The following is a 27,677-nucleotide window of genomic DNA, read 5'->3' on the forward strand; positions in this document are numbered from 1 at the left end:
TTTTAAAAATATGTTTCCTATCACACACACCTACTTTCTAGAATAAAAACCAAAGCCATATGGGCCTGTCATTTTACTTTCTATATTGTAGATTTATAGCAAGTTATCAGGATGATCCGTCATCTTGTAAAAGCTTTTATCAGAAAGAGGGGAAACCGCATGGCAGAATTTAGAGTGTGAATTCTGAAGGTAAAACCAACGTCTGAACTCTTTGCGATGATTTCGGAAGTTGGTTTGTTTTTAAACATTGTTTAAAACATCAGATACTGATATGTTTTAATCTTTGAAGCGTTTCTTTTGAAAAGCTGATTTACGGGAAGCAGGACTTAAGTTTCACTTTTGGTTTCACTTATCTAACTTTTTATTCCAAAAATGAAAAATCCGCTTGTTTTCCAGATTACAAGTTTAGCGGCAGCGTAAGAAAATCCAGTCGGGGGCGTGGGGTGCTGACCCGGGGGCGGATCTGTCTGGCAGGGGTGGGCGGAGAACTCATCCACGCTAGCTCTTTAGAGGCGGGCCGCCGCGGGTGGTCCTCGCAGTCCCGGGCGCAGTGCCGAAGCCTCCGCGCCAGCCGAGAGTCTCCCGCCCGCAGGTAGGGAGCGTTCTCGCTCACTGGCCAGCATCTTTGGCCATCTCGCTGGGCACTCTAAAACGGAACGTCAACAGACCCTTTCTTTGGGATGGAGAGCGGAGAAGGGAAGGGGAAAGCGTGATGGTTTGGGTGCAGTAGAGCCGATTAAGGTTAATAAGAACAAGTAACAAGTTTAGCCTTTAGCTAGGGGGATTCAGTTTTGCGTATCTTGTAAGTACATATATGTTCCTGCGCGTTCACGAATGTGGTCCTGAGGTGGGTAACCGGGTCTAGAGGGAAATTCCTGGGTTGGAGGTCGGGACACCTGGGTCCTAGTCCACCTTTAGCTGCTCACTAGCAGTCTGATCTGGGTAAGTCATCACACCTGCAGCATCTCCTAAGGTCCCTTCCTGCTGTAAGAACCAGGATACCCGAGCCCGAGTTCTTTGCTCTATCTGCTTTGAGGACTAAAGGAGTCCTGAAGGCGGAAGAGAGGAGCCTAAGGAAAAAAATGTTAAACATTTCTTAGCCACATTGAGCTTAGCCTATGTCAAAGTTCAGTTTGGGTTTGTCTTAAAACACAGGGGGTCTTCATGTATCATTGTTCCACCTTGTTTTGTGCACCTAATGTGGCTGATTTTCTATGGATTAAATTGCTTTCTAAAAATGTGATTTTTTTTTTAATGGCTACATTCCATGGTGCTGGATAACCAAACAAAATTAATCCCCCATGCTGGACATAAAGATTATTTACAGTGGTTCACTATTTTAGCCATTCACTGAACATCATTGCATATAAATATCTGGGACATTGTTGATTATTTCTTTCAGATTGACTATTACAAGTATAACTACTTAATCAAAGTCTGAATGTTTTAACAGCCTTTTGATACAAATTGAAAATTTCCTTCCAGAAAGGTTGTGTCAGTTCACATTGACAGTTGCCCAGCAGTTTTTAAGAACTGTGATACTCTAAAGAAAAAAATAGCCTTTTTTTCAGTGAAGTGCAGTAGGCAGAGGTTACAGGACAATAGTTAGAGTGTGGTCTTAAAGGAAGCCACAGAAATACTATTGGGAATTGAAGCGACACCTGGGAAATGTACAAGAATATCTCAGTGTGACTGAGGGGAAGGAGAAAGGACACAGGGTTTAGTCGAGTTTGATAGAGTTTTGTATTTCATAGAGGTTGAAATAGATCAACTCGATCTGTTAATTGGGTAGGTTTTCAGCTTACTTGGAGACACATTTTCGAACTCCAGGAATTTTTAAAAATCAAATCACATAGTACATATACATCAGGTAACAATCAAAGGAAACCCTGAACTAACAGATATGAAGACGCTCCTTGCTTATACTTTTGAGAAAGAAAGCTTGAGTTCTTTTCCCTGTCTCTTCATCCTACCCATCCTACCTTAGCGAGCTAGAGAAGTCGTATCAGCTCCCTAGTGTTATACCGGGTTCCCCCAGGGACAAACCTGCTTCCCCATCCTGAATGAACCATCGCTTCTTCCCTAGTTCACGTTTTCCTTGCTCTTTGAATGTCTCAGTTCTTGTCTGGGAATTCAGATATACTGTCAGAGTTTCTTCCCTGAAGAAGATGTCAGTGTTCTCAGACCAACTGCCCTAATGTGGAATTTAGAGGTCAAAGACCATGTCTGTTTACATGGTCCCTATCTATCTATCTACCTATCTTCCCTCCACTAACAACAACTGCACTCCAAGGGAATGGAGCCTTGGAAGAGGAGCTATAATGAGGAATTAGGTAAATATCAGATCTAATCCCTCACCTTCCAGTAAACTTCTATTACCTCTAAAATTTTCAACTAAATTCGTTAAGGGGTAGGAACTCCACCAGGGTATGCCATAAACATTGGAAAAGTTAGTTGAAATCCATGAGTGGATTTAATGCCCCTCTGTTTTATTCAGTTCTTTGCTTGGAGTTAGGGGCATCTTAAGTTTTCTTCTGCCCAGTAAATGTATTTGTGTTTATTATATCACATTAGTATTTTATAATTGTGGTATAATCAACTCTGGCCCAAGTAAAGGATAGGCAGATAGCTGCTGCAGCCTCATTTCAGCAACCTTTGTGTTCTCACAGTCCTGGCTGCCATCCCCGTTTCCCATGTACAGGGCAGACAGAAAGGAGTGAAATAAGAATTATGCACCTAACACTAGCAGGAGGATGATGATGATTTGTTTTATTTTACTGTTTTTGTATGTGTATATCTATATGAACATGAAGGATTCATACAGATTGATAAGAAACCAGTAAGATAAACAGGCCAAAAAATGATCAGATAATTCACAAAAGAACTAAAACAATCAACAAACTTCAAGTTGTACTTTGTAATTAAATTAGAAAAAATATATATTTTAAACAATACCAAGTGCTAGGTGAAGACCCAATGTAACTGGCACCAATTATCCACATGTATCAAGAACCAGGAAAATGTTCTTTGTCCTTGATCAACAGTTCCGCTTGAGGAAAATCTGTCCTCAGGGCCTAGCTTGGGACCTGGTACACAGTAGACACTTAACAAATATTTGCTGAATACACAAATACTTATATTTTTAAAACTGGAAACAATCCTTACCTAACAACAGGGAAACTAAACATTACGGGACCACTAAACAAGATACTTATAAATATAATGCAGTAAAATGGAAATTATTTGTCAAAATATTAAATGAAAAAATGGGTGTTATGTGTATAATTGTTCTTAAAAGCTTCATGGGGAAAAGACTGGAACAAAAATATATACCGAAATGCTCACAGTGGTTGCAAGGTTTCTCAGCCTTGGCACTGTTGACATTTTGGGACAGAGAGTTCTTTGCTGTGGGGGCCGTCCTGTGCATTGTAGGAGGTTTAGCAGGCATCCCTGGCCTCTACTCACTAGATAGTAGCAACCCTCTCTCCACCCCATTTTGACAACTAAAGATGTTTCCAGGCATTACCAAATGCTCCCTGGGTTAAGTGATGGAATAGTGTGTGACTTTCCCCTTCTTTTCTTATTTGCCATAATGTGGTAATATTATTTTGATAATGAAGAAAAACAGAAAAATAAACACATGCCATTATTCTACCTCAACTCTGATGTTTGGGGTTCTGGGGTTCTTTCCATTATACTACTCCATCTGCCAAACTCTCTGCAGCTTGGCAAGATGAAACGTTCATTAAATTTTGATTTTATTTTTTTCTAATAAAAATAAAACATATTCATTGGTTTGAAAATCTGGACACAGGAAAACACCAAAGAAGTCATTCACAATCTCATCTCCCTTTTCTTCTTTTTCTCCCATCCTTTCTTCCTTTTGAAACTCTAAAGAGATAAATACCTGACTATTCTTCCTTTAATTTCGTTCCTAGATATAATCACTGTCAGCATCTTGGTATGGATTTTTCTGTAAATTTCCATGTCTAAATATACACACACAGATTATTTCTTTTTTAAACAAAAGTGGATTTCTGCTACATATACTGTTCTGCAACTTACTTTCTACATCTTTACAAAGTTAATACATCTACATGTATTCTTTCCTTAATGGTATTACATTATATGGACGTACCAAAATTTATTTAACCGTTTAGGCTATCTAGGGTATTCCCAGTTTGGGGCTGGTATTAGCAATGCTAATCCTTTGGCGTCTATTGTTACATGCATATGTTTTTGTTTTTGTAAGATACATTTCTCAGAGAGGAAGTGAAAGCTAATATGACATATGCATTTAAGATTTTAATGGAGATTACCAAATTGCCCTTCCAAAAAAGGTTATACAACTTCACATTCCTACCATTAGAAACCCATTTGTTCATATCCTCAGAAATGCTAAATATTAGGAAACTTTATAATTTTGATCAAGCTAATAAGTGAAAAATGATGTCTCATGTCTTAAACTATTATTTTTTTCTTTATTGGTAAAATTGAGCATCGTTTCCTATGTTTAGATGTCATTTGTATTTCTTATTCTCTGAACTGTATATTAGAACCTTTGGCTTATTTTCCTGTTGGGTTGTGTGTACTTTTCTTATTGATTTTTAGGAGCTATGCATGACATAATCTTCTGCCTTACATATGTGTAACAATGATTAATTGATCAGTTGTGAGTTTTTGTACGTATACAAAGGTTGAAGAGACCCTAAGGCAGAAAACTGGCTTTCTTCTCGAAATGTAAATATATGTATTACATGAGAGAGAAAATACGTTAATAAATAAACAGATTTGCTGAACTATAGAACAAATCTTCTCTATTTACTCCTCTACTGGAATATATGCTCCTAGAGGAGAGTGACTTTTCTTTCCTGTTCACTGCTGTATCCCTAATGCCTAAATTAGTGCCTGGCACAGAAAAGCTACTCAATCAATGTTTGCTGAATCAAAGAATTGGTAGAATTTCAAGCAGGATGACACAATGAAGTGTAGAATCTAGGCAGATACCCCTGAAAGAGGGCTGTGAGTGAGTCACATCTTAATGTGAAGTTGTTGAATCCAACTGTTTCTCCTTCTCACTCCCCCTACTACTAGTGGAATCAGTTTATTGAGGGAATGGAATTTATAATTTGGGATAAGCAAAGGACGAAAGAGGAGATTTTAGAAGGATGGAACCTGAGGGAGAACTGGCGTGGTTGGGATAATAATGTGGAAGGCTTGAATAGTTAAAGGGTAGGATGAAAGCTGCTAGTGGGGTGAAAAGGCATTGAAAGGTGGGAGATAATGGAAGTCAGATTCTCCTTGCTTTGAAATTTTGTATAGGGCAGGCTTGGATTTCTAGATATGTTACACTGCAGGAAAAAAAAAGTAATTGAGAGGATTTTGGTGCAATATTTTCTTCTTGGTTTCTTTTGAGTGTACAAGTTTTTTTACAGGCCTTGTAATTAGGATTCTCATCATAGTACCTTTTTTTTTTTCATTTAGCTTTATGTGGCTGTGGGATATTAAGTGAAGGTATTGAACTTCTAAATTCCCTGCTGTATTTCAGCCCTTACAAATCAGTCATTGTCTGGTTATCAAAAGACAATTTCAATTAAAACTGCCAAGTCCCATAATGTCTGGGTATTCAATTATTTAGTAAAGCAGTTTTCTTTTTGTGTTTTCCATAATTAGGTCATTCCAGAAAGATGAGGATATACAGTATCTTTACATTCATGGCTTACTGTTGTTTGCTGAAAGGTAAGACACCAAATCCTTTCTTTAGGTTCTATAATTTAAATATTTTAACTATAAGATAAAAACTGAAATAATAAAATAGATATAATTTTTGTAGAGAAGACATTCTATTTTTCCTTCATTATAATTCATAAACATATTTCATAAACCTATTTCAATGGACAAAGATATAGGGAGTATGGACACATCTAAAGAAACAAAATTAACCCATATCCATTTATCCATTACTCATTATCCATTATCCATTTCCCAAGAGTAATTACTTAAAATATCTGAGGAAATGGCCTATGTGTATACTTTTATATGCTTGTTTTAAACAAGGGCAGGATCATTCTATCCACCTTGCTCTATGACCTGCTTTTCCCAGTGAGTATATTCTAAGGAAGAATTATAGTGTACATGCAGTGTCAGGGTAACACAGTACTGGCATCAGCCTGAGACCCTCCCTAAATCTCTGTACTCATCTACCTCTGGCCAGACAACTGATTAAGAGTTTTGGGCAGTATGTAGAGAGGACTATTGGAATCTATGATTTAGACTATGTAAAAGGCAATGAGTGTCCAGTCAAAGGACATTCTGGGGATGTCCACATGAAACAAAGTATCCCTGGTTATAAGCACCCCATTACCATATGATATTTCTACAGTAGTATATGTTTATGAATTTTGGGACTACAACTTGTTTAGCTAATTTTATTATTTTAACTCAGGAGTGAGATATACATCCTAAAACATGTCTCAAGCTCACCGGATAAAATATGTATTTCAGGGAAGTAAGTCCTTAAATGTAATTATCACATAAGTGATCAGATAAAGCTTTTATAAACCCTGCACTCATTCTATAAATTTTTTGAGGAATTTTCCGTCTTCTAAAGATTGGTCATCTTTCTTTTCAGCATTTACTATCACAGTTCCCAAGGACCTGTATGTGGTAGAGTATGGCAGCAATGTGACATTGGAATGCAGATTTCCAGTAGACAAACAATTAAACCTGTTGGCATTAGTTGTTTACTGGGAAATGGAGGATAAGAAAATTATTCAGTTTGTGAATGGGGAGGAAGACCTGAATGTTCAGCACAGTAGCTACAACCAGAGGGCCCTGCTGTTGAAGGACCAGCTCTCCTTGGGAAAGGCCGCACTTCAGATAACAGATGTGAAATTGCAGGATGCAGGGATTTATTGCTGCTTGATCAGCTATGGCGGTGCCGACTACAAGCGGATTACTTTGAAAGTCAATGGTAAGGCCTATTACAGATAGACACAGCCTTTATTAAAACCATATCTCAATGTTGAGAACTTTTCGATCTTGGAAGTCCAGCCTCACTTTCCACAGCAGCAGTCTGTTCATTCATTCATTCACATACTCATCCAATGAGCATTGCTTGAGCACATCCTGTTTGATAGTCCCTGGAGATCTAGAGCCAAATGTGGCAGTCATGTTTCACAACACGTTCAGTTTTCCTAAAAATAAATTCCTAATCTTCACTTTTTTATTATTATAAAAGTAATATATATATATATATATATATATATTATATATATATATATATATATATATATATTCTTGCAAATAATTCGGAAACTGTGGAAGAGAATAAATGAACCACAAAAGTGTCTCTCCTCCCTTCACCACTATCTTCCATGGCATGCAAGGATAATAGTCACTATTTGTGTGTCCCTCCAAGAATTTTTAAATTCAATACCTATTTCTTAATTTTATGAGGTCTGCCAGCATTTTTTCTTTGAACCTCTCTATGTCAAATCCAAATAAATATATTAATGACAAACCCCATTGTAAGGTTCACATTCAAAAAGACTTGAAGTCAATCTATGAAGGCAAAAAATAATCATGTCAAGTATTGAATAAACTGTTCTTCCTCAGAGACAGTATAAACTATGCTCACTAGGCATACATTCATCTTAAAAATCTGTACCATTTTTATCTTGGAGTGTTGAAGAGGAACTGTGTCAAATTCCTGGGTACTGACCCATAAATATGACATCAGGTCACCTGGATTCAAAGTTTTGGGTTGCTTCTAGCTCAGTAAAGGAAAACACCTTAGCAGACCACCTCCGCTTTCACTGTTAAGATTCATAAAATTGAGAGCTGAAAGGATCCCAGGCAAGAGCAGCTATAACCCAAACACCCAAAGAACAGAAATCCCCTGAAAGGATCTTCTACTCACATACTTCCTACAATGATACCCCTGTCATTTGGACCTTCCTTCTGTAGCCTATTGTAATTACTTTCTGATATTGAGCTGAAATCTGCCATCTCTAGTCATAGTTTTGAGATTATCTGCTTGCTTCTTTTGTTTACATGGTGACCTTTTAATATGTGACTAGAATTAAATCATCATCCCTTGGTGTTTCTATTCCTGACCTAAGTACCATCAATCTGAATGTCAGGAATATAAATAGAAAAAGTTTACACTTATCATATAGGGGTAACTAATCATTATAAAGTCAAAATCAAAATTATATAGGAATTAGGAGAAATGCATCTGTTTTATGGTACATTGCTGGGTCTCTAATTCTGGCTCAATTAATGCTACTGTTGTCAAAATGTCACTTGTCTTGTGAGGTAGATTTAATTTAATTGTATCTTACCATATGCTTCTCCATAACAGATATTCATGAAAGCAAGCTGATGGGATCCCAAGTTGGGATTTTTAACTTTTCTTCAGTCCATCAGCAAATATCAGGCATACTATGTTTCAAGGCATTAAAGAAATTATCAAGACTTAGCTCCATGAACAGCCAGCATTGCTGGATCTAGGGTGGGGAAGAAGAGCATAAGCCTGGCAGTCGGTTAGAAGGAAGTATAGAGTATATGTCTCTGCTTCCAGAAGAAGAGTCTCTCATCAGTCTGTAGGGAGTATAATGCAGAGAGTGGAAAAGCTGTCCCTGTAGTGAAGAAGGGTGTTCTTCCAGGTTATCTGGGCTCTGTAATGTCCCTTGTGGATGTGTGATTTCCTTTGCTGTGGTTTGACACAGTGGGAAATCTCTTGGCACTGATGGTTTTTCCAAGGAGGGGTCCTTGATGGAGCAAAGCAGATGACCAACCAGATTTGAGGATGTGATTTGTTTGACCATTCCGTTTTGTACTATAAATTACTAATTTGGCATCCTAGTCCCAGTCCATCTAGTTGTTATTTGCACATAATGGTCTTGGAGGTCAAGTTGAGCTGCACTGAAAGCAAGTCAGCTACCAAGCTTCAGTTGCACTGAGGCGGTGTCACCAAAGAAGTGTGGTGGCCAGCTTGCATGAGCTTTACAACTCAGGGAAGTAGAACTCCTGAGTCACCTCCATATGCAAACGATTTCACAGTAACGCTGTCGGGCTTTGCTTCCCATCACTGCAAACATGTGGTAACACAGCTTCCCCATAGGGAGTTTACTCACCATGGGATTTTAAAGATGAAGCATTTCAAAACTGAAATTTGAAAGAGTTTAATTTTAGATTAACTCAATTATTATCACTTTGGTGTTATTGCACCTTTCATGTTTGTTTAAATACCAGACTCTCAGGCATCTTTCAGTTGAAAATGTTATTTTTCCTTAAACACTGAATCTAATAGCAGGGAAAATGAAGTGCCCATTTCTACTTTCAAGAACTTAAATGGGATGAGGCACTGAAAGAACAGAGTATGTATAGTTATCCTGATAAAGCCAATTTGTTCATATGGACCAAGGATTAACTGCTATCATTCTTCACCAACCGCATCTCTCCTCCAAATTCACCAACCAGCCTTGTTTAAGTTTTCCCTGTAGCATTAAATCCCCATCTAATATATCATGTAACATATCATATAAATGTACCTACATATTTTATTTTTTATCTCTCTCCTTCTTCTAGAATATATAGTCCACAAAGGCAGAGGTTTCATCTATTTTATTTATTACTGTATCCCTAGGACTTGGCATATAAGAGTAGTAGTGTGATAAGAACCCACAAAAATATATATGTTGAATGAATGAATGAATGGCATATTTCCTCAAATAGGATAAGCCTAAAAAATTTGAAACATGAAAAGGTTTGGATACATGAAAATTTATTTCCAAGACTGTTCATCAGGAACTGTCAGTACTTTCTAAAGAATACCACGTGAGTGCACTTTGCTAGTAGTAAGAAGAGGAAGAGCAGCTCTAGCAGTAAAAGCAGTAGTAATTAACACTTATATAGTACTTATATGCCAGGCCCTATCCTAAGCACTTTGCCTCTATTATCTCATTTAATCCTCAAGCGACTCTATGGAGTAGGAGCTTTATCATGTCTAAGATGCATGTTTTTCACATTTTACTATCTCTGAAATCTGAGTGTGTCTTTCAGTAGGTGACATCTTAAGAGTCAGTGATACGTGGTGATATTCTTTTCATTTCATGGGGGAGCAAACTGAGGTCCAAAGAAATTAAGTAATTTGCCAAGTTCATTAAACTATTAAGTGATGAAGCCAGGTTCTAAACTCAAGCAATCTGGCTCTGAAGTCTGTGCCCTTAACAACCAGGTTTATTTCCTGTATTTGTACCTCCAAAGTGTGTATTGAGTTGTATTTTTTTTTTTTGCGTTACGCGGGCCTCTCACTGTTGTGGCCTCTCCTGTTGCGGAGCACAGGCTCCGGACGTGCAGGCTCAGCGGCCATGGCTCACAGGCCCAGCCGCTCCGCGGCATGAGAGATCTTCCCGGACCAGGGGCATGAACCCATGTCCCCTGCATTGGCAGGCGGACTCTCAACCACTGCGCCACCAGGGAAGCCCTGAGTTGTATATTGACTTCAAAACTGTTAGCTTTTCGTTGTCTGGCTGTAATAGTTGCATTAGAACATGTGTACTCTAGATCTAGTAAACCAGGAGTCTGCAAATGTTTTTGATTACCTACCCCATCAGTAAAGCATGTTAAACTAATATATGTATGTGTGTGTTTATAAAGAATATACTTGTGCTAATATGTTATATCATCAGAAATTGACATTTTTAAAGGCAAAAGAAATTGAATACCACCAATTTCATATGGTTCAACATAACACCTTGCACATTCTATAAATGTACAAAAATAGAAATTTTAAAAAGATGAAATGAAAATTTAATAAACAATATTTTCAGTCTTACTAATTATGATGCTTCACTCTAATTAGCTAATATTTCAAGGCATAATATATCTTAGGTGAAATTTATCATTAACAAAAATGGATGGTCTTGGGCTTCCCTGGTGGCGCAGTGGTTGAGAGTCTGCCTGCCGATGCAAGGGACACGGGTTCGTGCCCTGGTCCGGGAGGATCCCACGTGCCGCGGAGCGGCTGGGCCTGTGAGCCATGGCCGCTGAGCCTGCGCGTCCGGAGCCTGTGCTCCGCAACGGGAGAGACCACAACAGTGAGAGGCTCGCGTACCGCAAAAAAAAAAAGGATGGTCTTGACAATCTTAAGGTTTTTTTAACCAATGCCTTGTCAGATCCAATTAGGTACTTGTTGTTTTACTTCATAAAGTCATGGTGAGAAGTATCACTCTTGCCATTTCCTTTTGGTTTTTGCTTGAATTATTGGTAATATCTTCAATCCTCAGTTTCTTTGTGGGAAACCTTTTAATTAGTTGTTCATTTTGTAAGCAGGTTAGTTTAGTTAAAATTAGATGAGAGGGACTTCCCTAGTGGTCCGGTGGCTAAGACTCTGCACTCCCAGCGCAGGGGGCCCAGGTTCGATCCCTGGTCAGAGAACTAGATCCCGTATGTCGCAACTAAGACCCGACACAGCTAAATAAATAAATATTTTAAAAGAAATTATATGAGAGAACCTGAATATCTATAATAATCCCAAACAAGTCACTGTCCTCCCTTAGGTGTTATAAAACTCCCCTATTCCTTTAAGACAAAGTGAGGCCCAGTGTCAATCAGTAAATCTCATTAAGCTTAGATTATTTCTTATTGTTATGATAAAAATACATATAAGTGGAGGTTCTAATATTTTCTTCTTAAACCCAAATACATGTGCTCCACTTGAGAGACTAATAAAATGGGTATTTAATCAGTGAGTAGAATGAATCCGCTAATTTGTTGGGCCGTTAACAGTACAGTACATTTATACATATGCCCAGGCATGAAACAACATTCTCCTTGATTCTTATTCCATTAAAAATAATAATCAAAGGGTAAAAAAGCAAACATTTTACCCTTAAGGTTTACTATTCACTCTGATTTTAGGCTTGGAATTTTAATTGTCCAAAAATCAAGCTATGTGCTATATGAATTAGAACCTGTTATGGTAATATTATTTCATGAGGTATAATCAGTGGATTCCTTTTTTAAAGAATGCTTAAATATAATAGATAAAGATTGAGGATTCAAGTACTCATGAGAACCATTATTTATGTTTTGAAATTGTAATTATGTTGATTTCCAATGTTTTCATTGAACATAATATCATTATTTCAGTTTTGTTTGATCCTGGCTGTATTGTATTAAATCTCTGTGAATATATCATATCACAAAGCCATTGTTGTGTCTTTAGTAAAGGAATGGAGAATTAAGGCTCTAGGTGGACCATTAGTGGTTACACTAAAATATTAGGAGTAAAATAAAAATTATGCCAACAGAATAATAACATGTTAACATACTTATCATGAATAAACATGAAAAAGTTCTTAGGCATTGTAAATGCACTAAATAATCTACTAGAATATTTAGTACATCGGGTATCTTAATCCTAAAAGGGTCCCAAACTTATGATCTAAAATTTAATCAAAGTTTCTTCCTTGAGTATAATTAAATGATTTATTAAAATAACTGGCATAAAAAGTTTAAAAAATAAGTATCATAATATGGTATTCTAGATGAGATCCTAGAACAGAAAAAAGACATTAGGGAAAACTAGTGAAATGGAACAAAGTATAAAGTTTAGTTAATAGTACTATACTAATGTTGGTTCCTTAGTTAGGATGAAAGTACCATGGTAATGTAAGATGGTAACAATAGGGGAAACTGGTAGAGAGGTATGTGGGCACTCTGTACTATCTTTGCAACTTTTCTGTAAATCTAAAACTATTGTAAAATTTTTTTAAATGCATTTAAACTTTAAAAATTATCATGCAGGGAACACGTATCCACTTTTACAATGACGTTATACTATTTTCATACCTAATTTCTTATCATTTACCTAAAATTGGAAAAGTGAATGGCCCATCAAAATGAGATTTTCTGTTTATTAAATAAAGTCTAAGAAAACAGTACTGAACAGCTAGAGATGTTCATGTTTATAAAGACAGCTTTACATCAACAAAGAGATAATAAATTTAAGAATTTGGCTCTTTGTAAAAACTATAAAACTTTACTGCGAAACATATAAAGACTTGAGTAAATGGACAAACATATTTTATATTTAGATAGAAAGACTACTGGTTTAAAGATGACAATTCTCTTTTAATTCATCTATACATTTATCAATACTTTGAGCCCAATAAAAATAGCAATATGTTTTTTATAGCAAGGTAGTTGTTCCTTTAAGCCCAAACTTGGCCCAAGTATGAGTGGAAGAGTTGAGGCAGAACTACCAGGCATTCCCCACTGCTGAAACGTCTGAACATTAAGCTTATTTCTCTGAGAACAGCCTGGATTGGTATTCTTTCTAAGGTAGACAAGACCAAGCCACATGTCTAGTTCTGTGCTAAGTGAAAGCCGTGCCTTCTTTTTGCTCATGACCTAGCTTCATACCGCAAAATCAACCAAACAATTTCTGTGGATCCAGTCACCTCTGAACATGAACTAATGTGTCAGGCTGAGGGTTACCCTGAGGCTGAAGTCATCTGGACAAGCAGTGACCACCGAGTCCTGAGTGGCAAAACCACCATCACCAGTTCCAAGAGGGAGGAGAAGCTTTTCAATGTGACCAGCACACTAAGAATCAACACAACAGCTAACGAGATTTTCTACTGCATTTTTCGGAGATTAGGTCATGAGGAAAACAGTACAGCTGAGTTGGTCATCCCAGGTAATATGAATGTCTCAATTAAAATGTGCCTAGTACTGTCCCTTGGTACCTAGCCTGATGCCTGCTCATTGTAAGCTTTCATTGTTTGTTGGATCAATGAATAACACTGTATTTACAAAATGCATCCTACTTGCTCACCTCCATCCGTCCAAGTCATATTGCTACTTAATAAACATGCAGCAAATATTTATTGAATATGTGGTACGTGCCAGGCACTGGGGACTCAGTTAACACTCTCCAGGAAGTAGATAATAAAACAGGCAATCTCATTTTATGTAGGACATGCTCTTGTGGCTGGGGGATCTAGGGCAGCACCTGAGAGGAAGACTCAACTCAGGCCAAGTTTCAGGAATCCAAATCTGAGCACATCAGAGCTGTTTCCTTCTTTCCAGGGTTTCTGTGGCAGGAAGCAAATGGAATGTACTTTCCTATCTTATTCCAAACGGGAGAGATCCTTCCTCCCCATCTGCGTCCTCCAAGGTAGTCTGCTTAGTGCATGAGATATAAGGTTGTGTGTCCCTGGGCAAGCAACTCGACTTCTTCTGTGTGTTTCACTTTTCTTATATAGTTATAACCTATTGGGCAACACCATCATAGGAATACATGAGCTATGGTGTATGAAAATAATTTGAGATGCTTGTTTGCGCAGAATCAACTATTTTATTTTTATCTCACTCTCCTATAGAAGTGGGTAAGGCAGGATACAGTCTGGTGAGAGGCTCAGACCTTTAGAGAAAGCGAGCCTTGAGAGCATGATGTTAATATTGGTTTGGCCAAAAAGTTCGTTCGGTTAGTGAATACGTTGTTCAATGAAGTTCTTCGTGAAAATGAAAAATGTGTCTTTTATTTTTACTTAAAAGCGAGTGAACTTTTTGGCCAACCCAATATAAACCTAGAGGTTTATATTGTCTGCTTCTCAGAGGCACTTCTCACCACTCTCTCCCCTACTAGATGTTGAAAGTAAAGCTTAGGTACTTCAGAGAAAACAAATAAAAAATTGAATAGAAAAGGTAAACAGTAGGAAAAGACAATCCAGGGTGGTCCTATGAACAAAAAGAACAAAAGAAGTTTAGAAAATTAAAGAGATGCTCTTACTAGGGTGTGAATCACTTTGGTAGGAGCTGCATTAGTATAATAGGTTCCTGCCATTTAAAAGCTATTTTATGATAACTTACTTGTGGGAAGACCTAGGGTTAACTCACCTAACTGCTCAGAATCTGTTTCCTCATCTGTAACCTGGGGATTTAAAAAATAAAAAATGGCACACCTAATTCATAAAGTTATTAACAGGCTTTGTAAACTGCAAGCTACTAGAGAAAAGCTGACTACAGCTTTAAAGCTTGAACTAGGTAGTCATGGATCATGGCTAATGGTGGGAGGTGGGAGTTAGGAGTCTCTGAGCATCATGTGCCGTAAGACCCCTTTTCTTCCTGCATGGGACTGGAGACAGGTTGGTGAGAGGTGCCAATGATTAGATGTCCCAAGATGTTCAAACTGTGGAGAAAGAAAAGATAGCAAACAATGGTCCCAATCATGGCCACAGATATGGGGAAGCAGGAGCTCTTTGACAATGCCAGTTGGCCTTCATGTTCCATCTTTGCCATGTGCAGTAGGCTGCTACCTTTTATATTAAGGAATGCAGGAAGTGAAATAATCAAGGCTACCATATAATATTGAGTTGCCACTCCCTGTGAAAAGCACTTTATAAACATTAGCCTCACAGAAATTTCATTATCATTTCCATTTTTTAGGCTGGTTAAAGGACTTACTGGAGATCTCAAAACTAGTGAATGGCAGCAGAACTTAACCCCAGGTTCATCTGTCCAAAGCTTGGGCTGCTTCCACTTTTCCATGCTGCTCCCATTTTCATATCTGAGGTATCTCACCATTCCAGCCACTCACTGGAAAGGAACTTATGGTATTTAAGAAAATTAACCTAATACTATCCTAAATTAAGCTTCAAAGATGGTTATTCTCTTGGCCCCTTCCAAAGAAGATTTTATCTTTAGTCAGTTTCTTTTTATTTTGTTTTGTTTTTCAGAACCATATCCAGATCCAGCAAAAAAGAGGACTCACTTGGTGATTCTGGGAGCTCTCCTGTTGTTCCTCAGTGTAACCCTGACAATCATCTTCTGTCTAAAAAGAGATGGTATTTCCTTTATTATAATAGTCTCCATTGGGGTTGAGGAGAAGTGTATGAGAGTCCTACTGTTGTCACAATGGCACTTAGTGGGCAGAGCCAGGAATGCTAAATCTCCTGTAATCTGCAGGACAGTCCCATGTAACAGGGAGCTTTTCTACCCAAAATGCTAGGGGTGCCCCCAGCAGGAAACAGTGATTTATCAAATGGTTTCCTATTAGCTTTCCCTTCCAGGGCCAACTTTCAGTTATGCAAAGTAGGTTTTTAGTTACTGTTCTGCAGTATCACTTTCATTGAAGGGCGGCAGTGAACACTTGTAGTAACCTTTCCAAGGGGGTGAGAATTGGATCATGGCTGCAAGCAAACCTGACTTGCCTCTGCAAGGTAGCACAAAGACACTCCACTGTTTGATAGCAATTATAGTGAAGCTGTGCAGGATTGCTGGGTGAAGATTGTGAGAGAAAGGTTGTGTATGGAGGTTGAAGAAGACCAAGTGTTAAACAATTTCTTTCCATCATGCAAATAACCATGGACTTACAGAAGAGAAAAAGCTAAATGCCTGTTGGTTTCAGTTCAATTTGTCTAGCATTAGTTGCACTGTTATATTGAGCTAGTTTCTGGGACCTTTAAATAATAAAAATAGTTCTTTATGGAGAGCAGTGATACTTTTACCATAGAGTAGTTTGCAAGATTTCTGGCTGAGGGTGTTATATAGATTTCAAAATAATTTTAATGTGTGCATTTCTCTATTTACCCAAGGGGGCAATTAAAACTCAGGAAAACGTGGCTATTCAAATAATTTCCTTTCATTTTAAGATGATTCAGAGCGAACATTTCCCCAGTACTTTGAGAAGTACACCAAAGGATCTGATGGTGATCTGTGTATAGAGTTATCTGATGACAAATAGGGAAGTGGAAAATGGAAGGGAATTCCAGTAGTCGTTGAGAAATTCCCTACAACCCCTTAAGAGGTGGGTGGATCTGGGAAAGTGGTGTAATTGAGAGAGTGGAGGTCAGCTTCTTCTAATGAACAAGTACATAACAGAACTGAGACAGCCAGAATATAAGGATCAAGTTTCAGTGATAGGAAGACCTGAGATGACTTTGATTTGTCCAAGGAAGTGGCTGTGGCCAACTTGCATTTCCATGTGAAAAATAATTAGTTGGCATTAGAAAGGACTAGAAGACGAGCGTATAATAAAGTGTCTCAGAATATGGTACATCTCTGGGGGAAGAATGGAAAATATAAGTATATACTCCTGAATAAAATTTAGAAAATTTTGAATTAATTAAAATGTTGAATTAACCTCAGGGGTTGGGACTCCTGGAATACGGAAGTCTACCAAATTTCCTAAGGGATTAAAAATGTTTCATAGGAACCTGGGATTTAAACTTGAATCACTGTGTGGGATGTAGAGTTGTGTTACATGGAAATAAAAAAATTTTTTTTTCAAGTGGGAGTGATGGATATGGGAAAGTGTGGCACCCGAGATATGAGCTCAAAGCAGCAAAATGGTAAGAATATTAGCAGGGATCGGAAGTTGAAGGGAAAGTAAACAAAAAGTTAAAGAACAAGGAGAAGGCTATCAGCCATAATCTCCCCTCATTTTACAGAATGCTGACTGTTGGAACTGCCAGCTCCTCTTTGCCTCACAACTCTGATATAAGAACTATTCCCACAGTCTGAGATTTAGGGATGGCAAAGGAGAGTAGAGGGATGGCTCTTTGAGGAGGTGGGGGAAGGAGGCAGCTTCTCTCTGTTAGGTTTCTATTGCTCTGCATCCTAACATCTCCCTGCAATAGGGGACCAAAGTGATTTATGTGGATGGGTGATAGATAGATAGATGGATGGATCGATGGATGGATAGATAGATAGATAGATAGGTAGGTAGGTAGGTAGATAAAACGTGTATCAGGCACTGTGTGTACTGCTTCATGTGCAGTACTTCAGTCTCCTCCCTCCACAAAATCAAAGAGAATTTATTTATTTATTATCCTAGGACAATACTAGGATTATTCCCATTTTATAGTAGAGAAAACAGAACGTCAAGAAGATAATATAAATTACCCAAGAACACAAATCTGGCAAAAATAAGGCGTTGGGGCCCACTAGCCTGACTATAGAACCTTACTCTTAACCTGTTCACTTAAATCCATTCCACAACAAATGTCTACATTTGTAGAAGTCCACAAAGACCTCACCCAGATGATTGAACTAAGAGGAAAGTTATATTAAGGTTTCTAATTCTTTTTAATGTAATTAGAAACCACACTTCACAATGACCCCAAGTTTAAAGTAGTCTAATTACCTTGGACAAGCTCAGGCATGTTTCGTTATGTAGTCCATAGCACTCATTTGTGTTGTAAAGCTAATTAATGAGTGTTGTTTGGAGCATCCTAGGGTGACAAAGCATCCCAGTTTGCCCAGGACTAAGGGTTTTCTCAGAACATGGGTCTTTCAGTTTCACAACCAGGACAGTTCCTGGCAAACCAGGATGGTTGGTTACACTTTATCATGTAAAGGGGGTTGGACATAAATATAATCTGCTTCTTTCTCTTATTGCAAGTTCATTATATCATCTAGCAAATATAACTTATGTTTCTCATTTTCACTCTCCAGATACACAATTTGAGGAGACGTAATCCGACGTTGAAACTTCTGATCTTAAAGCAGGGATTCTCAGCCTGTGGTTTGAGTTCGTCAGGGCTAGGCATGACCAGAGGCATGCAGTGGGCCAGTGGGCTGCAGATGATGTAGAACTTAAAAGGCCCAAGCTCTGAAAATGGAAGCTGAGAAAGAAGAAGAGAACAAAGGAAGAAGGAGTAAAAAAGGTAGCCTTAGCCTGGAAGCAAACCTTGGTACTTCAAAATGACTGGGAGACTCATCAATGCATATGAAAAGGAGAAAGGACACTTCTGAATGATAAATCTCCATGCAAATTATCCATCACTCATCCTAGGAAAACAGGTTGCGATTCCCTGATTTAATGGTCAGTTCCTGCAGAAGTGCCCTTTGCCTTCACTCAGTGTTGATTTGTCTTCTGGGTAATTGAGAGTCCCAGTGTTGCAACAGTACTTAAGTATGAGTTATTTTTATTTATTTTGAGTCTGTGGGGTCTTGTCATGTGAGTGTGGTTGTGAGTGATTTCTTTTGAAGATATGCTGTATTAGAAGTTAAAATTATGTCACCAGACCAAACTTACTGCTTGATGACTTGTGTGTGTCCAGCAAAATATAATATTTGTAACCCCCTGTAACTATCAGTACATAGGAACCATAGAGAACAAACCATTGGTTTGTATAGGATATTACCTTATTTAACCCATTGATACTTTGACTTGGATAATCTTATTCTCAGACCTCAAAGTAAGATACATTACCAAAATATGTTACGTTTAAGTATCAGCTTTACAAACTATGTGTACACATAATCTCATTTCATCCCTGTAGCAGCTGTGTTGTAGCAAGCACTATTATTCTACCCATTTCACAGCTGAGGGAGCAGAGATAAAATAACTTGCCCAAGACAATAAACAGCAGACCTCAGATATCCGAGACTGTCACCCACTGTCCTTTTATTTCTTTCTTTTAATTGAGGTGTAGTACAATGTTGTGCCGATCTCTGCTGTACAGCAAAGTAACTCAGTTATACACATTCTTTTTAACATTTTTTTAATTAAAAAAATTTTTTTACCCACTGTCCTTTTAGAATACAATTTACAGCTCTGTTTTACTTTAAGAAATTCATTCATTCAGTGAACATTTAGGAAGCGCCCTACCATGTCAATCACTGTGCCAGGCAGAGTATACAGATGTAAGCAAGATAAAGCACTTCCCCTCAAGGAGCTCATAGTATGATGGGGACAGCAGTAAGAAAACGTATTGCTACAACGTGGTGCATTATCATAGTATAAGGTGTTCGAGGAGAATGCTTGTATGAGGAGGAAAGTCTAGAAATGCTGCCGAAGGAGGGGACGCTCTGGGTAGCCAGCCAGTGTGTTCCTGGACAGTTGAAAATACTTAAACATTTTAATAATCAAAGCAATTTTAGTTTATGAGATGTCAAATTTTTTAAAACTGTGGAAAACAGCTCTGGAATTCCTTTTCTATCACTATATTTACCCGATTTGTTTGCCTTTGCCATGCAATTTGATGTTTATCTATATAGTGCCTAGTGTTGTCTAGCAGTTTTCTTCTTTATTTCAATGCAATTGAATTTTGAATTCATACTTTTTTATGATTCAAAATTCAAAAAGTCCAGTAGGAGACATTAAGAAGTCTCTATTCCATCCTCCTACTCATCTAGTTTCCCTTTCCAGAAGCAACAACACTTGTCTTTTGTTTATTTGTCTTCTAAAGATATTCTATGAACATATGTGGAAATGTTTGTAAAATGTTTATATATTTTTAGTTTTTGCTCTTTTTCACATAAGTGGTAATGCATTATGCGTCTGCTGTGCCATTTGCTATTTTTATTTAATATACTATGTCTTAGGTAGTAGACAGAACAAATTTGAAGTTCCCAGAGGCTGGGTACTATGTCTTGTTTGTTCTAGGTCATCTTTTCCATAGTCTCTTAGTATCTTTCATATGATGTGGTACATACTAAAGAGTTACTACATCTACATTTAGACAACCAGCATTTGTCGAGTACTTGCTCTATAACTGTATTTGGATTTGGTTTATTTTGTGTTTCTCAAAGAGAGAATGTGTTTCTCAAAGTGGATTTTCCAGGGTACATGGGGTCAACCTGGCCCTAAAGGACGACTTTATTGCTAAGTCTTTATGACAGAATCATGTCTGGAACTTGTTTTGTTTCTGTTTTCTCTTGAGTATAAACTTGAATTCGGGGCTTCCCTGGTGGCACAGTGGTTGAGAGTCCACCTGCCGATGCAGGGGACGCGGGTTCGTGCCCCGGTCCAGGAAGATCCCACATTCCGCGGAGCGGCTGGGCCCATGAGCCATGGCCGCTGAGCCTGTGCGTCCAGAGCCTGTACTCCACAACGGGAGAGGCCACAACAGTGAGAGGCCCGCGTACTGGAAAAAAACACTTGCAAAATTACATGTTCTTTTTGGAAATTCCAGTCAAGTACCTTGACCCTAGACCTTCATCTGTGCCAGAAAAGGCCTCTGATGCCTGTGAGCTGTGCCTGAACCCTTGAGTCCCACCAGTTCTCACCACTATATAGGCCTCCTAATACATTGCTTTCCAAAAGTTCAGATGCCCTCTCAGGAGGTCCCAGAGTATTTCTTCCCTCTTGGCCATTTATCTGGATCACTGACAAGGAAGACCGTCTTTGCTTTGCCACATGTCAAGGCTGAAGAAACAGAATCTCCAATAGAACTTTTCCTGTTATCTTTTTGTATATGATCATTTGCACAATATCCCTTGTTTGAGTGACAGTATCCTTTGTTTGTGTGAAGTACAAGTGAGGATTCTGGTTCAGCAAGACGTAAAGTCTATTTACTCCATTCCTAAATCTTAATGCCTTCTTGTGGTATGGGATTTGTAAGGCACTTTATCCCTTTGTCTTTTGTTTCATTGTAAATGATACAGGCAGAGATGATATCTAGTTCTGCAGTGGATTGTCACTGTTTACACCTGCATTAATTTAATAAAATATTCTTATTTATTTTGTTCTTCAGTGCACCCACATATCTATTTTCTTGTTTTCTACATGTTTTATAAGACCATTCCCAGTTCAACATCCCGATGGAGACAGTTACTTGTAATATCTTCAGCTACATTCCTAGTTCTTTTTTTCATAGCTTCTATGTTTACACAGCATACTCTTGCATTCTGTGTGATGAAAAAATATCAAAAGAATTTTTTAAAGAATGCATTGAAAATTTTCATCCTCTCTCACTTGATAGCTTCCTTTAGGACAATACCAAGAAAAGAGTCAAAATTGTGTTGTCCAAATTGAAGATCTGAGGGAAGGGAGATGGGAGAGGAGTGGTCTTCAAGAGAACTATAGGGAAATGAAGGGGCTTTCCTTTACGAGAGTACTCTTCTCAGATCAGTAGACATGGATGTGCAAGCCCATGCATACGAAGCTGGATGTATTTCAATCATGAGGTTCTGAAAAGGAAGTGAGAAACCTAGATTGAAGTCAAGTTGAGGATTAAGGCCTGGTTCAGGGTGGGACAGTAAGAAGATTTAATGTCAACTTATTTAATTACTTAGTCATCAGGCTTACTTTAAAGAGACTTTTGATCATTCCTCTAAACCAGACACTCTCAAAAGATAGTGATGACTATTTCTAAGAATATATGTCAGATTCTAGATGGTTCTAAAGAAAGAGTATCAGTATCTTTGTAGAAATGATGATGGTATAATGTTTATGCCACTTCTGGGCAATGAAAGCAATAAAAATGCATGGTTGGCATCAGTATATTTCACCTTTCTGATCAATCTTCCTGGCTGGCTTCGGTGGTCATGGTTCTGGATGGAATTTTGTGACACTGGAAGGGTCCATACTGTAGGAAAGTTAGCTTGAAAATGTACCATAAGCTGTCATTAAGCTTTTACTCCAATCCCTTTTACAAGCATGTGACTATCTGCCATAAGTGGACCAAATATATTTTTATCTAAATATTTTAGAAAATTATAGATTATTACTATTTTAAAACTTAGAATTCAAAATTAGCTTTTTCACTGTAGATATCCCTGATCAAATTTGTGAAGGTAGATACATGCCATTTTTATACTTTTTTCCTACTCCAGGCCCACAAAGTTTCAAGGGAATTAATACTACAAATCAAATTACCCCTATATAATTTAAATATTTCCAGGATTATTTATATTTTAAAAGAGGTTAAAGTTTGACCAAACCGAAGTAATTGTTAGTGGTGGGGTTTTATCATTAATAATTATAATAATTACCATTTATTGAGCATGTACTCTATGTCAGGCACTGGGATTACACACATTATCTCATTTAATATCATGGACTGGTGATAAAGTGTACCAAAAAAGTGCACCATGTTTACCTGGAGAGCTACCAAATCCGGAAAGTTAACGAAAACCAGAGCATTAAACAGGTGAAAATAAGTAACTGCATAATTACAGTGATATTATGGGAAGCTTTTATTTATTTATTTATTTGTTTGCGCCAGGTCTTAGTTGCGGCAGGCAAGCTCTTTAGTTGCAGCTTGCGGGCTCCTTAGTTGTGGCACATGGATCTCCTTAGTTGCGGCTCCAGAGCTCCTTAGTTGTGGCATGCGAACTCTTAGTTGTGGCATGCATGTGGGATCTAGTTCCCTGACCAGGGATTGAACCCGGGCCCCCTGCACTGGGAGCGTGAAGTCTTATCCACTGTGCCACCAGAGAAGTCCCAGGAAGGTTTGTTTTTTTTTTTAAGTAGAGTTTTTATTATAATTCTTGCTGATTACTTACTTAAATATTTTCCCTCAACAGAAAAATATAAAATGGCCATTTAAATGTTATATATATAAAACTATGACATTACTTTTGAATGGAGAGTAAGTTGTGGAACATTGGCTAAGATATACACTTCTCAGTTTCTTATTGTTGTGAAGCTATCGTATTTTGACTCCATTTTCTACCAATTTATGATCTGACTGCAGATATTATAACATAAAGATGCAGCTTGGGGGGCAGGAGTTCTGAATATGCATTTCTATTCAAGAAAATATTATCAGTAAACAGATCCCCAACCCCCCCCTTCCAGTCAATGTGACCTCTCTAGGAGATCTCTTTTTGTAGAAAATGAAAGTGGCTAATACAATCTCACCAAGGAGAGAGTCAAGCTGGGGAGATGGGCAGCAGCCTCGAGTGTGGAGTGAAATCTCATCCATGACCCCGGGATTTAATTCCTCATCAGAGCTTTTCAGTCCACATGGCAAACCAGGGGATGATCCAGAGGGGGATGGGAGGTCAAAAATGTTAAGAAGAGCTACCCACTGCAAGGATAGGCCTGAGGAAATAGGCAGCAGCATCCTGGTTGAAGGGGAGGTAAAAGGAGGTGAAGATCCACCCTGTCTCCAAACTTGCAATAATCTCTAGGCTGGAGACCAGCCAAAGGATCACACACTCTCACATTCACACTTTGAGACCCTGGGGATGACTGCAATGGTGGCAAAACTGAGTTAGGACAGTGTTCCAGAGCCTACATTTTGGGGCAGGAAAATTCTCAAGAAGTAAATGGTTTACCAGATTAAATTTTATGGCAGGATTGTGTCATACCTCAACATATTAATCTGATTTTTCTCTGTGTATGTCCCTCCACCTCTTCTCTCCCTCTTTGTTGCCTGAGGGTCAATTTTCCTCCCCAAGCCCATGCCAAAGCTGAAACCTAGAAAGTACCACTTTATTCCCTGAAATTCCACTCCCATTTCCCACAGTTCCATTAAAAACATCTCAGTGGGTCAGGTAACTCATTGGACATCTTCTACATGCCAGGCATTTACAGGGCATTTTAGGGGAGTCAAAGATACTTAATGTGGCTCATGCTATCATGGAGCTTACAGTCTAACTGAGGAAATGATATATAAATTTAGGAAGAATTAAGTAATAGGGCTTCCCTGGTGGCGCAGTGATTGAGAGTCCGCCTGCCGATGCAGGGGACACGGGTTCGTGCCCCGGTCCGGGAAGATCCCACATGCTGCGGAGTGGCTGGGCCCGTGAGCCATGGCTGCTGAGCTTGCGCATCCGGAGCCTGTGCTCTGCAATGGGAGAGGCCACAACAGTGAGAGGCCCGCGTACCGCAAAAAAAAGAAAAAAAAAGAATTAAGTAATAAATCAAGTGTTAGAAAAGATGAGACTTTTTAAAAATGTCTCAAGACAGTGAGAAGAGAGGACAGCAAATGCTGTGAAATAGAGGAGGGAGGAAATAGTAAGGGTTAGAAAGCCTTCACCAAGGAAGCCAGATTCAACTTGGACCTGGAGAGTGGAAAAGATGCATAACTCTGATGTTTTGTGTCTTTGTCCATTTGGGCTGCTATAATAAAATACCACAGATTGGTAGCTTATAAACAGAATTTATTTCTCATCTTTCTGGAGACTGAGAAGTCCAAGATCAAGGTGCCAGCGTGGTTGTGTTCCAGCCAAGACCCTCTTCCTGGTTCACAGCTGGAACTTTCTTGCTGTGTCTTCACATGGTGGAAGGGGCAAGGGATCTCTGTGGGGTCTCTTTCATAAAAACACTAATCCCATTCATGAGAGCTCCACCCTCATAACCTAAGCACCTCCCAATGGCTCCATCATCCTAATAACCTCATCTTTGGGGGTTAGAATTTCAACATGTGAATTGGGAGGTGGGGCACAAACATTCAGATAATAGCAGTGTGGAAAGCAGTTTCTTTTCATACAGGTTAAATTTAACAATCGAAGAAAATCTGTGATCCCTTACATTTACTTGATACAACCCTGAAAAGGATAATTTGGCAGTATCTATCAAGTTATAAATGACCCAGAAATTCTACTTGCAGAAATTTACCCTACAGCTGTATTCTTATATGTGCAAAATGGCATATGCATAAGGATATTTACTGCAACTTTATTTATAATAGCAAAACACTGGAAACAACCCAAATGTCCATCAATAGGGAACTGGTTAAATAAATGTGGTGGCACATCCAAACAACAGAATACTGTATTAGACAGCCACATCAAAAAATAAGGAAGTTCTTTTCTGTACTGACATGAAACAGATCTCCAAGATAGAGTACAATATGCTACACTTTGTAATTATATTAATTAGGTATACAACAACACATATACTATGAGCATTTACTTTCACAATAAGGAGTATGTATACTGTGTACACTTAATTTGTATATTATGTACAATATGCATCCTTTCGGATTCAACTTTTGCACTTTTGAAAGGAAAAAATGTAGATACATATTTCCTTGTATATGCAAAAAATATATATCTGAAAAGATGCATCTGAAACTGGTTGCCTTTGGGGTGGCATATTGGGTTTATAGTGGGAGAATTTTATTGGTTTTGACTTTTGAATCATATTATTACCTATTCCAAATAAATTATAATTTAAAAAAATCTGAGCTCAATTATTTGCCTTCCAGGAACTTCCATGTACTTTTAAGGAAATGATAACTCTCATTAATATATAAGGCCAAATACAAACATCAGAGGTGAGGGAGTTTGAACAACTGAATTCAGCCACCGCTGGATTTCAATCTGGACTTGAGCCCAGCTGTATTGAATTATTTTCTTTCATTTAATTTTTCCCTGTTTTTCACTGGTCTCACTCCCAGAACAGCCTCTAGTATGTGAAAGCATGATCAATTTATTTATGAGCTCTGATTAAGCAGCTATGGGTTTGGATCCTCATGATGATAAAGGAAACTGTTATAAAAGAACGAATAGGCCAGGGGCTTCCCTGGTGGTACAGTGGTTAAGACTCCATGCTCCCAGTGCAGGAGGTCTGGGTTTGATCCCTGGTCTGGGAACTAGATTCCACATGCATGCTGCAACTAAGAGTTCGCATGCCACAACTGAGGAGCCTGCATGCCGCAGCTAAGAAGGCTACAAGCAGCAACTAAGGAGCCAGTGAGCCGCAACTAAGGAGCCAACGTGCTGCAACTAAGGAGCCCACAAGTCACAACTAAGGATCCCGCCCAGTGCAACCAAATAAATATTAAGAACAAAAAAAAGAATGAATAGGCCAAATCAACCCATTGTTTATAGTGCCATAGACATGAAATATGCTTCCACAGATATGAACTAAAATATCTGAACCTTGGGAAAGCTTGCAAGAATGATCCCAACTTATATTTATCCAGTCAGAGAACTGAGTTTAGCACACGTGAAGTTTTTGCATAACCACAAAGTTTGGTCAGCATTTTGGGGGCTATTGGTGACTATCAAAATCCCCAAACCATAGGCTCTCCCTTTCATTATCTTGGCTTCACCATGAGGAAGTTTGGCTGTCTGCCCTAAGATCAAGCATCCAGCCTTTGACAAGACACAGAAAGCTGTTTTCGCCTCAGTGCTCTGCAGTGGTGAAAAATGAAAAGAGAGATCATAGAGGAGTTACTCAATAGACAACAAAACTTACATAACTGAAACTGATTAGAAGAACTATTTTTGCTGTGAGGATTAAAGAAAATGCTGGGTCAGGACTGAGTAATGAAAAAACTAATATTAGTAACAGCAAATGACTGAGAGCAGCCTTCATCTGTCAACCATCTCTCTTCCTTTCTGGATACAGATGACTTAGCAAGAATAAAATGGTCTCTTTCTAGGACACTGAAGGTGTTTGGAGACTTAAAAACTTGATTTAAATGATTCAGGTATCTAGGAGAAAAAATGCAAAACCCCACAAAAGATAAAAACAACAAACACCTGTTTATACTTACTACAAGCTCTTCTCAAGTTGCTTAATTTCAAGTGACTATGAAAGAAAGGAGAAAAAAAATTAGCTGTATTTAGAAATGTATGTACATTTGCGAAGAGTGAGAGAGTGCTTTTAAACACCTGGAATCCTCCAGTCCCAAGTTCCAGTCTTCTTAACACTATGACCATGGCTATGTTATTTAACTTCACTGAGCCTGTTTCCTTGCGACTAAAATGGAGTAAAGATTAAATGAGGCAGCGTACCTAGAGTGCTTAGCACAATGCCTGGTGCTCTAAAAGCCTGCAATCAATTTGTGTATTGATATTACTGATGCCAAGAAATGGTTGATTAAACTATTTTCCAAGAGCTATGAATCCAGCCAGACTGTTATTGTTATGGATGACTTAAAAACTATTTTTTAAAAATTAAAAGTATTTACTATTAAAATTTTATTTATTTTTAAAAATAAAAAATTGAGAGCTAAAGTGTTTAATTTTTC

At 38.3% G+C, this 27,677-nt stretch overlaps 1 protein-coding gene across 1 annotated transcript; it reads left to right on the forward strand.

Moving 5' to 3' along the window:
• Nucleotides 1–554: 554 nt before the first annotated feature.
• Nucleotides 555–18,918, forward strand: CD274 (CD274 molecule). Its single transcript, XM_007454522.1, has 7 exons — nt 555–592; nt 5,674–5,739; nt 6,632–6,973; nt 13,427–13,711; nt 15,753–15,860; nt 17,307–17,366; nt 18,472–18,918. The coding sequence occupies exons 2-7, from the start codon at nt 5,688–5,690 to the stop codon at nt 18,492–18,494; spliced, it is 870 nt and encodes a 289-aa protein (XP_007454584.1). The 5' UTR covers nt 555–592; nt 5,674–5,687; the 3' UTR covers nt 18,495–18,918.
• Nucleotides 18,919–27,677: the final 8,759 nt, after the last annotated feature.

The sequence above is a fragment of the Lipotes vexillifer genome, unplaced genomic scaffold, assembly GCF_000442215.2.
Source record: "Lipotes vexillifer unplaced genomic scaffold, Lipotes_vexillifer_v1.1 scaffold1039, whole genome shotgun sequence".
NCBI lineage: Eukaryota > Metazoa > Chordata > Mammalia > Artiodactyla > Lipotidae > Lipotes > Lipotes vexillifer.